The sequence below is a fragment of the Felis catus genome, chromosome A2, assembly GCF_018350175.1.
Source record: "Felis catus isolate Fca126 chromosome A2, F.catus_Fca126_mat1.0, whole genome shotgun sequence".
Taxonomy (NCBI): domain Eukaryota; kingdom Metazoa; phylum Chordata; class Mammalia; order Carnivora; family Felidae; genus Felis; species Felis catus.
The window spans coordinates 51,588,617-51,603,892 of NC_058369.1; the positions used below are offsets into that span (position 1 = coordinate 51,588,617).

Below are 15,276 nucleotides of genomic sequence, written 5' to 3' on the forward strand. Positions count from 1 at the left end.
CTCGCCCCCTTCTCCAATCTCCTCTTCTCTTGCCTCAGGCCGCCCCCAATCTGTGCTCCAGCCATAGGAATGGCTTTCGGTCTGCAAAGCTGGCTTCCTTGCCCCTGTCTACATGGGCTGTTCCCTCGGCAGCTGTGCTGTCACCCACCTGTGGTCTCAGCTCAGATGCCACTTCCCCTGGGAAACCTTTGTGACTCCCTGAAGACCCTCGCCTGCCCTAATCAGATCACTGTAGCTCCCATACATGTCTCCCCTGTCCTGTGCCTGGCAAACAGCAGCAGCCTATGGAATGAGGGAATGGATTCTTGACTTGGGAGACTTCGTAGCCTCCCAACACTCCCCCAGCTCTTTGCAAATATCCAAGTTCCACCCTCTTCAAGGCCCAGCTCCAAGGCCACGTGCTCCGGAAGTCATCCTGGGCTGCTCCCCCCCAGCTGGTGGCTGTCCCTGAGTCGCCCCCCAAGACTCGGCCTCCAGTCTCTGTCTACTGGGCATTTGAGGACTTTGTTCCCGTTGGTTCCCTCAGCCTGCCTACGTGCTCCTCTAGAGCAGGAAGGGGGCCAAGTTTTCCTCTGTGGCCCCTCAGGCTGGTACCAGCTTTGCCCCAGCCCTCCCACTGGTCCCAATAGAGGGGGAGCTGGGAGGACACCTCCTCTCACACCCCATTCCTCCACCTCTAGCGCTGGCATGGCCCCACCACCCCACTAACATGTCCCCACCGTGTGTGGTCACAAAGGGCCTTCCTGTGGCCATCTCCTGTGGCCACACCCCTGTTCTGTCTCTCTGGACCTCTCAGTGCCATTCATGCCATGGACTGCACCTTCCTCCTCAGCAGGCTCCCTTTCTTGTCTTCCTAGACCCCACCGCTCCTGGCTGTCCTCCTACCGCTCTGGCGGCCTCTTCTCGGTCTCTCGGCCTCTGCCCATCGCTCACATGGGAGATTCCTGGGTTCAGTTGGCTCTCCCCACTTGGCACGCTCCACCTGTGCCTTAATCTTTCTCCTGAGTCCTGACTGCATGGATGGCCAACTGTCTTCTGGACGCCCCACTTGGATGTCACAGAGCCTCCAGCTCAGCTAGCCCTAAACTGCACATGACACTCTGTTCTCAAACGTGTCCCTTGTGACTCCTCACATCCAGCTGCCCATCCAAAACCCAGGGGCCATGCTGACACATTGCCGGCTCTCAGACAGGTACAGACGGAGGGAATATGGGACTCCTCCCCTCTGTCAGACCCCCACTACATCCGAACAGCTGCTGGGCCCATATCCTTCTGCCACCCAAGCAGGTCTCTGACCCGTTGCCTTCCAGTTCCACCTGTGCTGTCACCACCCTGGTCCTGGCATCACCTCTCACAGATGGATGGTCCCTCTGCTTCCAGGCTATTCTCCCCACAAGCGGGGAGTGAACTTTCTAAAACACTGCTTTCCCCTCAAGGCCCTCCCAAAGGCTCCCAACCCTGGGCTAACAGCTCAGGTCAGCAGCCTGGCGTTCAAGGCCCTATGCAATCTGACACCGGCACCCCCTTCACTGGCTCCTCTCTCTCTCTTGAGGTCCCTGCTTGGTCAGGTCAGCTTCTTTCCACTCCTTCAAAGTGTCTGGAAATCTTCTGGGCTTTCACAGTGCAGTCCTCTTCCCTGCCTGAAACACAGGCCCTTTCTCCTGGAGTCTCAACCCACCTTTGACGGCCTGTTAGGGGACACCCATCCCCAGCCTGAGTGAGAGGCCAACAGACGGTCCCACCCTTCTCTTCCACCAATGCAGCCTCCAGGTCTGTGGGAGGAAAGCTATTTAATGTCTGCTGGATGGAATCTGGACCGTGAATTCCAAAAGGGAAGGACCATGTCTGCCAAGAGCAGGACCTGGCACTTAGTAGATCCTCAATAAACATTTATCAAGAGAATGAATAAGTAAATGAAGGAGTGATTGAAAAATAAATGGGGATGGGGTGGGGGGCCTCCTGCTCTGTTATCTGTGGTTCTGAGGTTCTATGTTTCTGTCCCTGGGCCACATCTGCCTCCATTAATGTCCTTGGGTAGTATTTTGGGAGGAGAATCTGAGATGCCCTAGGGATGACCTCAGCCATAAATCTGCCCTCCTATGGCCATTTTAAAGATGGGAAAATTGAGTCCCAGAAGAGGAGGGACTTGCCCAAGGCTATAGAACAGGTCAGTGGCAGCCAGGCAGCCAGGCACGGGAAGCCAGGAAGGCATGACTGTAAAAGTGCCCAGAACCTGGCCACCTGCATGAGCTCAGCAAATCGTATGCCCTGTATCCAGAAGGAGACAAGGAAGGAGAAAGATGTTAGCTTTTGGCCTCATTTATCAGGTTGCTATTCCCGGGATAAACCACCCCTGGGGTCCTGGTTACAGTTGTTGGTTGGGGTCCTCAGAGAGCAGGCAGACCAAGGGTCTCAAACTCACAACTCTGGGGACAGACTGAGAACACAAATAAGTGAAGTGGGGTGAACGTCACATGACAAGGAGTGGTGAGGACTGCTTCAAATATGAGGGGAGGGTGCCTGGGTAGCTCAGACAGTTAAACATCTGACTTCAGTTCAGGTCATGATCTCATGGTTCGTGATTTCGAGCCCTGCATTGGGTGAGAATGAGCCCCACTTACGGTAAAAAAAAAACCAAACAAACCCACAAGCCCCACTTTGGGTAAGCCCTGCTTCTCTCTCTCTCTCTCTCTCCCTCCCTCTCTCTGTCCCTTGCTCACTTGTGCTCCCTCCCCTCAAAAAAAGGGCTCTTTTAAAAAAAAAGTGAGAGGAGAGTTTGTATAAAGCCATCCAAATTCAACATAAACAAAGGCACTGTACCAGCCAAATACAACACATCTCTGGGCCCCCCTTGGCCCTCAGGCCAAGAGGTTTGGACCTACACATGCCCGATCTCATTGCTTCCTAGAAGAGTGGCACCCAGAGAGAAGATTCACAACCTCCCCATCTCACTGTGGCCCTTAGAGGGCCTCCCAGGGCTGCAATGGGGAGAGACAAGGGTTTTGCCGGGTGTGGGGAGCCCCATGCAAAAGCCCCTCTGTCCTGGAAAGAAGCTGCAGGCACCAGGAGAAGAGGGGGTTCTGTCCTCAGAACTGCCTCCCCCAAGTCTTACCTTTGACGAGGGTATGCTTGTCCGTGGGGGAGGAGCGAGCCAGCACCCGTAGCTTTGGCCAGATCTTATCAATTCGCTCTTGTTCAATCTGGAGAGGGATGGGGGGTCTGAGAGAGAAGCTGAGGCCTAGACAAGGGAGGGGACTCACCCAAAGTCACTGGGCTCTTAGTGGCACGCTGGCTGGCTTCTGCACAGTCACGTAGCCCCCATGCCTCCCAGTCTCCCATCCTAGCTCATCCCTCTGCGGACTCTTTGTGCTGGGCACGTACCTCCCCCTTCTCGTTGCGGATCCTCCGGTTAAACTCCTTGCCCTCCAGGCACAGAAAGTCCTCCCCAGGATGGATGATGCCACACTTGATGGCGATGGCCCGGGCCGTGTTGATATTGTCACCGGTGACCATGCGGACTGTGATGCCCGCTCGCTGGCACTTGCGGATGGCTTCTGGGACCTGGCAGGAGGGCAGGAGCCATGGGAGTGAGCACCACCTGGGGCAGGCCGTCACTGCCCCGTGGATTCCAGAGTGAGCCCTGCTCACAGGCAGCCCTATCGTAAGGAGCCTGGATGACCATGAGATACCGATAGCATGCATGGAATATAGGCCATCTCCTCCTTTCCTGTGCCCATGGCAGGCATTGTTAATCGATCGCAGAATCTTGTGATTAAACCCTGATGTGGTCTCAGAATTCTCAGTAGAGCCTCAGGCAGCTACCACCTATCACCATGATAGTCCGTCCTGAGATGAAACCACTGGCTATCCTGACTTGGGCAAGGAATTTGAGAAAGACCCCAATAACACCCTCTCAGATCTGGCCCCAGGCGGGAGTAGAATACTTTACTATTGCATGAGAATGTGCTTTATCCACATGCACAGCTTTATCCACATGCATAGTTCCTGCAAATTCAGTGACAAGTATGTTTGTGTATTTTTAGATTTTTTTTTGGGGGGGGTTGGGGGGATACTGCACTTGGGAGCATTTTATTTACAGAATGTGACACTGGCTTAGGATACATACAAATGATTATGCTTCATGTAAAACAGGACATTCCCCAGAGAGAGTAAGGACTGCCTCCTGCCCTGACTGCAATGATAGACTGATGTCTGGGCCAATCAGGCCAGAGTAGACCCAGCCAATCAGCAGGTGGTAGCACCCTCCCCCCCTCCCCATCCCCCCAGTCCCTGCCTCTATACAGAGCTGTGGATTTATCTGCCCAGCAATTAGGATGCAGAAACCAGCCTGGAGCTGCCACAGCCCTTTACACACAACACAGATCAACTGAACAAGTGATTCTTACCCATGGGCAGTGACAAATGATAAAATAATAAGGTAATATTTGCTATTTGCTGCACAAAGTCTCTGAGTGGAAGAGGACACGTCATGGGCAGAAAGTCTGGTTGTATCAAAAGACCAAAGCACTTTAGAATCTCAGGCTTGGATTCAGGGAGTCTGTCTCCCCCTCATCTCGTACCCATAGTGTCTGGGAGGTCACTCCCATCCCCACTCTGCAAAGTTGCTGCTGAGAGGGTCTGGCGATTATTTGGGCTGTACTGTGGCTGCTCCAAAAAGATATGTTAAAGTCTTGGGGCACCTGGGTGGCTCACTCAGTTAAGTGTCCCACTTCGGCTCAGGTCATGATCTCACAGCTCATGGGTTTGAGCCCCGTGTCAGGCTCTATGCTAACAGCTCAGAGCCTGGAGCCTGCTTCGGATTCTGTGTCTCCCTCTCTCTCTCTGCCCCTCCCCCCTCCTCTCTCTCTCTCTCTCTCCCTCTCTTGCTCAAAAATAAATAAAAATTAAGAAAAAAAAGATACGTTAAAGTCTTAACCCCCAGTGCCTGTGAATATGACCTTACTTGGAGATAGGGTGTTTATAGAGGTAATTAAGTTGAGGCTGGTAGGGTGGCCCTCAGTCAGTGTGACTGGAGTTTTTATGAAGAGGGGAAATTTGGACCCAGACACACATGCAGAGAATGTCATATAAAGAGAAAGGCAGAGATTGGGGTGTTGCTGCCAAGGACCAGTAAAGATTGCCAGCAAACCCCCACAAGCTGGGGCTGGGGGAGGCATGAAGCAGATTCTCCCTCATGGCTCTCAGAAGAGATCAACCCTGCCAACACTTGATCTTGGACTTCCAGCCTCCAGAACCGTGAGAGAATCCAGTTCTGTTGTCTGAGCCACCCAGTCTGTGCTATTGCATCATGGCAACTAATACAAAGAGTCAGAACATTGGTTCAAAACCTGACTGTGGACAGCTTCTGACTGCTGGTCCCCTTCCTGCCCTCAGGAACTTTAAAAACAAGGATTGATCTTGAAAATATCTAGCCTCTGTCCACCCCCGTCCACAGCATCTGCTATTCCCTCAGCACAGAGCGCCACCATTCCAAGTGGGGGCCACTACCCAGCCCCTCCCCAGTCACCCTGCCTCTGGCCTCGCCCGTCTTCCGTCGCTCCCCTACCTGACCTCCAATGACCTGCCTAGAGTTCAGCCTGGGGTGTCACTCCCTCCCAGCTGCTTATAGAGAAAATCAAGACTCCTGAGCATGGCCATCTTGTGGTAGAGCAGGGAACGAACATCGTGAAGAGGCAGGGTCCCGGCCAAGGTCAGGAGAATGCACCCTCCAGCTACCAGAATCGTATAAGAGACCAGGTCTGTGGTGAGAGGTAGTGATCTCCCTGTCACAAGGGCTGGAGTAGGGTAAGCTGACCACGGGTCTCCTCTGGCTGCATTTCCAGGGCCTGAGGAAGAGCCCACTTGGGGCTGGGCGGGGGGCACATGAGCAAGGCCTCTGCCTCGTGCCATAGCTGCTGCTCACATAGGCAACTGTGACCTCTTTTTACAGAGCCAGAGGGAGTGGGGACGTGGAGTGTCCAACATCCCGCTTACATAATTGATCGATGTCCTCAAAATGGCTGTAACCCGGGCTGCAGCCCCCTGCTGTCTCCTGTTCAGAGGAACGGAAAGAGCCACTGCTCTTTCGAGGACATCCACCTGATCTGGCTCCTGCCCTCAAAGGAATAGTTTAGGTTTTGTTTGGTTTAAAGATGCTCGAAGTCTTAGAGTTGGAAGGGACTTCAGGTCATGACTCTGACTCTCTCCTCGTAGCCTAGCTCTCCTGCTAGGCATCCCAACAGATGGCCAGCCAGCTTCTGCTTGTAGGTCTCTGGTGACAGGGTGCTCACTCCCTCCCAGGCTGACCGCTCCACAGTGGAACAAGTCTATCATATCCTTTCACAGAATTGTTCTTTTTTTCAGATGAGAAAGCAGGTGCTCTGGGTCAGAGCTGTACCCTTGTAGGAGGCAGGGTCTTTGGTAAAGATCTCCGTACAATGGGCTCTGGGAGCAAAGGAGAAGGGTGCCAGTACTTCAGAAGGAAGTAGATGCAGAGGAGAAATCCGAGAAAGCTTCCCGGAGGAGGGGACGTTCGAGTTGCTTCTGTTCAGCTAACACTAACTGAGGCTCTGGTGCCTGGCACTGTGCCCTGGCTGGGGCTACACAGGTGACCACTTCATTGTGGCCCAGGCCACAGGGTTCTGTCCCATGAGAGGCACTGGCACAGAAGGTGGGAAGGGTGCTGGAGGAAGGTGTGGCAGGTGATCTGGAGGGGCTGAGGCTGTGGGGCAGGAGCCGGTGGCCATGAAGCTGGAGAAAGGCTCGAGGTCAGAAGGTGCTGGAATCAGGGGCTTGCTCCTTCGGGCCTGGGAACCGTGGTAAATTCTGAAGGAGTGATGAGGTGACTGGCACTGTGTTTTAGAAAGACGAATACTTTTTAGGCTGTCTCGGGAGCTGCAATCTGCCTGCTTGGAATCCTCACCCTCTGGGGCTCCCCAAAACAAGCTGGCTCAGGGAGAAAAAGGAGGCAGCTAATTTTTATGGCCCCGCGCTTTCCTCTGTATGGTGGAGGCTTCTCTCCCTCTTGGAGAGAGGGCTCAGGGACCAAAAGGCTGGGCTGGGCTTTGCCCTGGGGTTCCCCCTGAGCGTTGGCATCCTCATCTGTAAAATGGGGATGATAGTCTACACCCCTCAGCGAGCCTGGACGATGCCATGACAGGGGTAAACAGTACCAAGCATGGAGCCAGCCATGCTGGTGGTGGCGGTGGGGAGCCTGGCAACACGCCTGACCATGGTCTTCCTTGCTTGTTCTTCCTGCTCTGGGAGAGGGGGAGGGGTGCAGAGGGTGTGGATGTAGATGCGGTGGGGGTGGGGCACAGCTGGTGTCGGGGACTTGGAGGGGCGGCCATTTGTTTGGGGCAGTGGGATAGTGTGGACGCTTCACCATGATTTCTGGGCCAGGTGCCTTAGAGGTCTGTGACCTGCCTAGAATGTGGGGGGATTCCAGAAACACCCCAGGGCATCCCCGACCTCCTTGAGGTACTCCACCTCCTTTCTGGGCGGCGGCCCGTGTACCTGGACGTCTGTGTTGTGCTTCGGTCTGGCTTGAGGCTCTCATGTGCTTTGGGTCTACTACTCTTGCCTTTTTACCAGGCATTTCATTAGGCTGTGGGCTCTGGGGGGCAGGGATTGCTGACCGAGGGGCATGGCACAGGGTAGGTGCTTCGTAAATGTGGGTCATCACGAACAGTCTCTCTGCTTAAGTCCCTCAAAGCCTGACCTGGTGAACGGATTTGGATGGGGACATGAGACCCTTCACAATGTCGCTCCAGGCTCCCTTCCTAGCCTCTTCTCTCATAAATCCAAAGCGGGGTATTCACTAGACTCCAAACACTTAGCATCCCTTCCTGGACACCTCTCTGCGTTTGTCCACGCTGTTCCCTCTGCCTGGAACACCCTCTCTCCCTTAATCTGTGTGTCAAAAGTCTCTTCTCTTTCAGGTGAGTTGCCTTCTCCTCATGAAGCCACTCTGGGTTCCTCCAACCCAATGGGGTGCTTCCTTAAACTGCGCCAACATTTCCTTGTATTTATTCATTCATCTGTTTGGCAAATAGCTACTGAACATCTAACTGTTCTGGCCACTGAGGATCCAGAGATGATGAAGACTCAAGCCACAAGGGCACCAGTCTGGTTGAAATAGACTTTCCACATAGATAAAGTAGCTGTAAAATTTCAAAAAAAAAAAAAAAATCCCTTCCTTTGCTAAAATTATCCAAGATTTTTCTCACTGAGGAAAAACAGCCAGGAAATGGGCGCTTCCTGTTTTCATTAAATAAAGGCTTTTAAACATCTGTTGTTTCTGGTGACACCCGTTGTCTGTGACTTCAAGGGCTCCAAACACCCCCGGATAACCCGGCAAATCCCAGACTGCTGCTCTTCTGATGGCTTTATCTGCAGCGGCTTCGATCAGCCTCGGAAAGTGTACCCGAGGGAGCATCCTATGTGTTGTCTGGGGGGTGACGGGCAAGTCTGTTTCGATCTGTTCTCGATTCTTGAGGGAGGAAGGCAACGTGATTTGTCCCCTTGACAGATGGGAAAACTGAGGGAGGCAGGGTTTGTGCTCCAGGGGCAGCTGCCCAACAAATCTGAAAATGTTTGTACGACCCTAGAGGTGGTCCAGCCTGAGGCTTCCACTCCGGCCAGCCTCACGGTGGCCTGGGAGAGCTTGCCAAAAACTGTGGGCATAGACACTCTGCGAAGGTCACCCAAGAAACTGTGAGGCAGAGACCAGGGGACTGGGGGGTGGCATGGGAGGCTGCTTCACCCCTTCTGTGCTATGGAACCGTTTGAATTTGGCTCTGTGTGTATCAATCACCCGGCCTAAAAACCAAATAGATCAAAAGCCATCCCCACCCCCACTGGGAGATGCTGAGTCAACAGGTCAGAGCTTTTATACTTTTAAGCAGTGCCATCAGCAACCCTGCTATGTGTCTCTCACTTGGGAATGTCCTACTCTCTCACTGTTCAGATGGGGAAACTGAGGCCCAGGGAAGCGATGCACCTGTGGGTCTTCCGTGAGGAAGTGGCAGGAGCAGGATCAGTACCCGTATCCCTTGATTCTGCTGTGTCACCCTAGTAAGTCACTGCTCTCCAACACAGCTTACCACATCTAAATCTACATCCTGGGGGAGAGTCCAGGGGAGAGAGGAGGTCACCAACAAGGATGCACCAACTTGACAGAAGCAGACAAAGGTGTCAGGGTAAGCTTCTAGTCAGCTGGCTCAGAATGTTGGAACTTGGCAGGGACCTCCTGGGCCAACCTCCCATTTTACAGATGAGGAGACTGAGGCACAGGGGCAGGGGAAAGGCTTATTATTGACAGACTTGAGGCTCAGATCCAGGTCCCTTTTCTCCAATGTAGGGGCCTCCAGGATGACAGTGCTGCCGGGTGGGACAGCTGCCCCTTCCCAGAGTCTGTGACTGAAGCCAGCTTCTCTGGATGATCACGCTGTCAATGGAAAATGCCAGGGACCCAGCTTAGCCCCTCTTAGGCCCTGTCCCACCTCTCTCCACCCTCCTGATTGAGAACCACTTGCCCTTTCATTTCCGTGGCATCCTGGGGAAGGGCCTGAGGCAGGAAGGCAGAAAACCCATTCTAATATGGATTTGCTCAGCCTTTTACAGCAGGTCTTTGGGAACATAAGTGTCCCTGCTTGGCCTTAGTGTTTTCACCTGCTCAGTGGGGGTGTGCAGAGGCATTTGGACTAGGTCAGCAGCAGCTCAAATCTAAACTCATACCGTTTTAGTGGATTGTGAAATCAGTTTTGTGAGTGATGACTAGTGTTAAAAAAAGAAAGAAATAAGAGAATAGAAAATACTTATAAGCGCATCGCGTTACTTTGTGAGATTCTTATTTTGGTCAGGTGTATGTGTTTACTGAGTCATGATATAAAATACATTTCTTATTTTTTGTGGGTTATGACCAAAAAAGTTATGTGTCTGATACTTCTTTCCACCCCAGCTGCAGGGTGAGGAATGGGGAGCTCTGGGGATGGGAAGGACAGGGGAACCATAGGCTGGCCTTGCTTGCTATGTAGAGACTAGTCTCTGTTGCCTGTAAGGAGATAACATGTCATGGGAAGCCTGAACCCATTAGCAGCTGGTAATGAGCGGGCGTCCCATGGGGAGGCTGATAAATGGCCTGTCTGTTCAGGGACAGACACAGTCTGCAGGAAAACACACATGGGCTCCAGTGCCAAGCACCTGGGGCACAAATCGCCTTTGCTGCTTTAGGCTCTGGGTGGGAGTGAGGAGGCCTGTGGTGTGTGTGTGTGTGTGTGTGTGTGTGTGTGTGAGAGAGAGAGAGAGAGAGAGAGAGAGAGAGAGAGAGAGAGATGAGTACCAGGCACAGTATTGGAAGATTGGTGTTCGAGTCCCATTTGTTCTCATTCATTCACTCCACACTTCTCAAGTACCTTCCATAGGCCGAGCTCTGTGTTAGGGGCTGTTACATGTCACTGGATCCAGACTTATGCATCTACTGGGGAGGGGCATAAAAGAAGGAGACCCACAATGATGGGCCACGTACCTCATGCCAGGCTCTGCCTGTTGCTTCTATGTGCATGATGATACCTCATAGTACCCTGGGGTGTGTATGTGTGGAGAACACTGTTATTATCCCCAGTCTACGGATGAAGAAACAGAGGCTCAGAGAGGTTACATAACTGGCCCAAGGTCACACAGCCAGTAAGGCCGGGACTCAGGATCCCAGGCCTGTCCGATGCCTGAGCTCATACTCTTGACGACGCCTCTCCCTGCTGCCTAAGCGTGAAAGTCCACATCCGCAACATCCTAGTTTCACTTGGTTTTCGGAACACGGAATCTTAGAACACTGGGGCTGGGACTTTGGAAAACACCCTGTCTACCCCCTTTCACTTGAAAGAAAGGGAAATGGAGGCTCCAAGAGGAGCAGAGAACAGTGAGAGGCCCCCACACAGAATGGTGTCAGGGCAAGTGGGGGAGAGTGAAGTTGCCTTTACTGGAGGAAGGTGGCCCTGAGAGGCACTGTCACCAAATTCCGCAGCCAAGGCCAATCTGGGTGGGCCTAGTTGGGCCAGCCTGGGAACCAACCTGAGCCCCAGCGGCTGTGTTAGTCTTTCGAGGATGTGGAGGCTGGCCTCTCCTGTGACTTGTCCCATGTGCTGAGCTCTGCCCTCTGGGGCCCCGCAGGGTGAGCAGATTCACTCCGCTTGCCCACAGGAACGTTCTGGAGATCTGTGGCAGCCCACGCTTCCTCCCACGGCCTCTCTAGCCTGGGCAGTCTGACTGACCACACGTGTCCATCCACCCCCAACCCTGCAAATCCCCAGCACCGAGTTCTGTCTTCCCACCAGATGCAGAGGCGGCTAAAGGAGGCTGAAGACCTATGTGAGTTGAGCACTCCATTAGGTGCACTTATCACATCACCTTCCTTCGTCCTTATAGGGAGGGGTGCTGTCATCCCTCTTCTCTTCTGCCTGAGCACCTGACCTTTGGTTAACTTTGTAGCTCTGTTCCCCTGGAAACCTGATAAAGGGAGACTGTCAGCTGTGTCACTGTGCGAGCCTACTGGGGAAAGCTGATCAGTAAGCAGGATCTGGATGGACAGAACTCTAAATGATGGTGTGACACCACACGTGGGTTTTCCTGGATACCGGTTGTTTCTGGGGGTCTTCTTTACAGGGAGCCTGGAATCTAGGCCTATGGATGTGTTATAGGAGGTCCTGGCTCCTGTGGGGCAAGAGGCTTCTAAGGCAGGGCAGCCCCCATGCTTGTCCTTTGGGGGCAAGGGAAGGTTTCTGGGTGCTTGGGTGGATGGCTCCGGGAGTATCCCCAGCAGTCGGCCGTGGGTGCTGCCACGGGTCCTGAGCAGACCAATGCCAAACGTGGCCTACACTGGTCTCATGAGTGCGAACGTTTAGGAGTATGTGCAGAAAAAACCTGTGGACGCTATAGGGAAACCGAGGCTCTGAAAGGTGAGGCAACTTATGTCAGGTTGGCAGCAGGCTGGATTCCCAGCCTCTCCAAGCCTGCTGGTAGGGTGCCTACCTCGGGCCGCACGGGGTCCTCGATGCCCACCACACAGATACAGGTTAGGTCGTTGAGGATGTCATTCTCATTGTCCCAGTCAGGCTCCGGGCTGCTGGGGAAGTCGCGGTAGGCCACACAGATGGTGCGGAGCCCATCACAGGCCATGGGCTCGATCACCTTCTTCACCATCTCATCCCGGTCGCGGGGCCGGAAGACCCGGGGCTCCCCTGCCCCGTTGAGGATTTTGCAGCACCTGGGGGGCAGATGGGAGGGAGATGGGTAAGGTCCAGCTGAGGGCCCAAGGATCCTCCCTCTGACCAGCTTGAGCTCACCTCCCCCTCCCCAGTGATGCTCAGCTGGCTGTGGTTGGTCATCCAGTGTCCATCCTGTTCAACTCCCATAATGCTTCAGGGCTGGTCCAGGCCCCTCGGCCCCAGGCAGGGATGAAATCAAGACCAGCCAAAAAGAAATCAGGCAGCCTTCTTATAATATTTGCCCCAGTCCATTCAGCAAGAGCACATCTACTTTGATCTGTTTTATATTCACAAGATTTCATCTGAAAAAATCGTTCCACAACTGAAGTGATTTTCAAAGGGGAGGAAACTTAGTTATGCTAGTGGTTCTGGACCTTGCTTGCACATTACAATGGTTTGGAGAAACACTGAATAAATAAATACCCATGTGTGAGCCCTGCCCCAGAGGTTCACCCCAACTCAGTTTGTCTGGGGTGAGTTCAGGAATCAATGTTTTTTCTTTCTTTTTATTTATTTATTTATTTATTTAATGTTTATTTATTTTTGAGAGAGACAGAGACAGAGACAGAGCTTGAGCGGGGGAGGGGCAGAGATAGAGGGAGACACAGAATCTGAAGCAGGCTCCAGGCTCTGGAGCTGTCAGCACAGAGCCTGACGGGGGGCTCGAACCCACGGCCTGTGAGATCATGACCTGAGCCAAAGTCAGACACCCAACCGACTAAGCCACCCAGGCGCCCTATTTTTTCTTTTTTTTTTTTTTTTTAAAGCTCCCTGGGGTGATTCCAGCATGGAGCCAGAGTAGACTAGGTCACAATGAAAATCACTCTGTGCTAAAGGAAGTAAAATGAGGGAGATTTAACACTGATGATGGGGAGCCCTTCCTGATGATCCAGTAATGTAGGGAGGAGGATGGGGAGGGCTCTCTGCAGACATTTATAAGAGGAAACGGGGAGAAAAGCAGTGGGCGAGGGACCCTGGAGGTGGTCCTGCCGTGGGACGTTGGGCAGGGCCCTCCCCACACCTCTGAGTGCCAGATGGCCCTTTGGCCCAGCCTGTAGGACAGCCCGTGCTGCATGACTTGGTGGTCCCCGGCTCCCCACACCCCTCCCCGACCACGCGCGGCTTACTTCTTGAGCACGATCTCAGAAGCACCCTTGCTGTACATGCGGAAGCTCTCGTCCGGCAGCTTGATGACTGTGCTCATGGACTTGCGCACAGAGTTGAAGGTGTACACCTTGTACAGCTTCTCCTCTGGCATCTGGGTGCGCACGGGCTCATAATCCTGCTTCAGGTCCAGCACGAAGCCCAGCAGGCCGCACTCTGTCTTGTTGCCCACCTGCCGAGGCAGGGCACCCTCCTTCTCCGGGGGCTGCAGAGAGAGAGGCCCAGGTGGCTCACAGGGGGTTGCTGCTGAGGCCCTGGGGCCGAGCCACCCCCTCCCCTTCTCAGAGAGCCCTGTATGCCCCCTTCCCACCACCCACACCCTCAGCCCTCTCCATCCAAGACCCAATCCTGGCTCTGGATGAAAGGAGTTAAGCAAGATCCGTGTTTTAAAAATCATGAACTCAGGGGCACCAGGGTGGCTCAGTTGGTTAGGCGACCGACTTCGGTTCAGGTCATGATCTCACGGTCCGTGACTTCGAGCCCCACGTCGGGCTCTGTGCTGACAGCTCAGAGCTGGGAGCTGCTTCAGATTCTGTGTCTCCTCTCTCTACCGCTCCTCTGCTCACGCTCTGTGTCTCTCTGTCTCTCAGTAATAAATAAACATTAAAAAAAATTTTCAAAAAAAAATCACGAACTCTTTCGGGGCACCTGGGTGGTTCAGTTGAGTAAGTGTTCTACTTCAGCTCAGGTCATGATCTTACCATTCGAGAGTTCGAGTCCCAAGTCAGGCTCTGCACTGAAGGCTCAGAGCCTGCAGCCTGCTATGGATTCTGTGTCTCCCTCTCTCTCTGCCCCTCCCCTGCTTGTGTGCTCGCTCTCTCTCTCAGAAGTAATAAATGAATAAACTTAAAAAATATATAAATCATGAACTGTTTCAAACATAAAAGCAGGATAGAGAATAATTAAAGAAACACTGGTGTACCCACCATTCAGCTTTGTAGAACCTGAGAAATAGGCCATATTAGCTTCAGATTTTCCCTTTTTGAGAAGGAAAACATGACAGATACAGGTGAATCCCCCTGTGTATCCTTCCCAGTCTGCAGAATCCTCCCCTCCTCCCAGAAAGAACCTCTGTCTCAAATGTGGCATTATTATTACCCTGTGTGTGTTTTAAATGTTTATTTTTATTTATTTATTAAAAAATTTTTTTGAGATAGTTCTAGATTCACATGCAATAAGAAATACACTCTTCCTCCAGTTTCCCCTAGTGCTCACCTGTGTATGACTACAGTACAATGTCACAGCAAGACACTGACACCGATACAATCAGACCCACCTCACTCAGACTTCACCGGTTTTACATGCACTCACGTGTGTGTGTTTAGTTCTATGCAACGGCATTGAGTGTGGATTCCCACGACCACCAGCAGGAAGATACATGAAGATACACACAGTTCATGACAAGGATCTGATCCCTGTGACACCCTTTTTAGAGCTGCAGTCACCACCCTTCCCCCCCACCCCCAGCCCTGGCAGCCACTAGTCTGTTCCCTATCTTTATCATTTTGTCATTTCAAGCCTGTTCTGTAAATGCAACCATACGGTATGTGTAACTTTTGAAGACTGGCTTCTTTTCACTCAGTATAACCTCCTTGAGGTCCAGGCAAGTTATCGTGTGTGTCAACAGCTTGTCCCTTTTTTTTTTTTTTTTAATTTTTTCAATGTTTATTTGGTTTTGAGAGAGAGAGAGGCAGAGAGGGAGGGAGACACAGAATCCAAAGCAGGCTCCAGGCTGAGCTGTCAGCACAGAGCCCGATGCGGGGGCTCAAACCCACAAACTGCGAGATCATGACCCAAGCTGAAGTCTGACGCTTAACTGACTGAGCCACTCAGGTGCCCCTGAAACTGC

The 15,276-nt window shown here is 52.8% G+C and overlaps 1 protein-coding gene across 15 annotated transcripts in view; it reads right to left on the bottom strand.

Moving 5' to 3' along the window:
- The window catches only part of ATP2B2 (ATPase plasma membrane Ca2+ transporting 2), a 387,749-nt gene that overhangs the window by 22,257 nt on the left and 350,216 nt on the right, over positions 1 to 15,276 (bottom strand). For all 15 annotated transcript variants that reach the window (XM_045051952.1, XM_023250012.2, XM_023250013.2 and 12 more), the window contains 4 exons: positions 13,391 to 13,632; positions 12,028 to 12,262; positions 3,382 to 3,561; positions 3,113 to 3,200 (listed from right to left, as the gene is read on the bottom strand). In XM_045051952.1, coding sequence (XP_044907887.1) covers positions 3,113 to 3,200; positions 3,382 to 3,561; positions 12,028 to 12,262; positions 13,391 to 13,632 — 745 coding nt within the window. The remainder of the gene's footprint in view (positions 1 to 3,112; positions 3,201 to 3,381; positions 3,562 to 12,027; positions 12,263 to 13,390; positions 13,633 to 15,276) is intronic.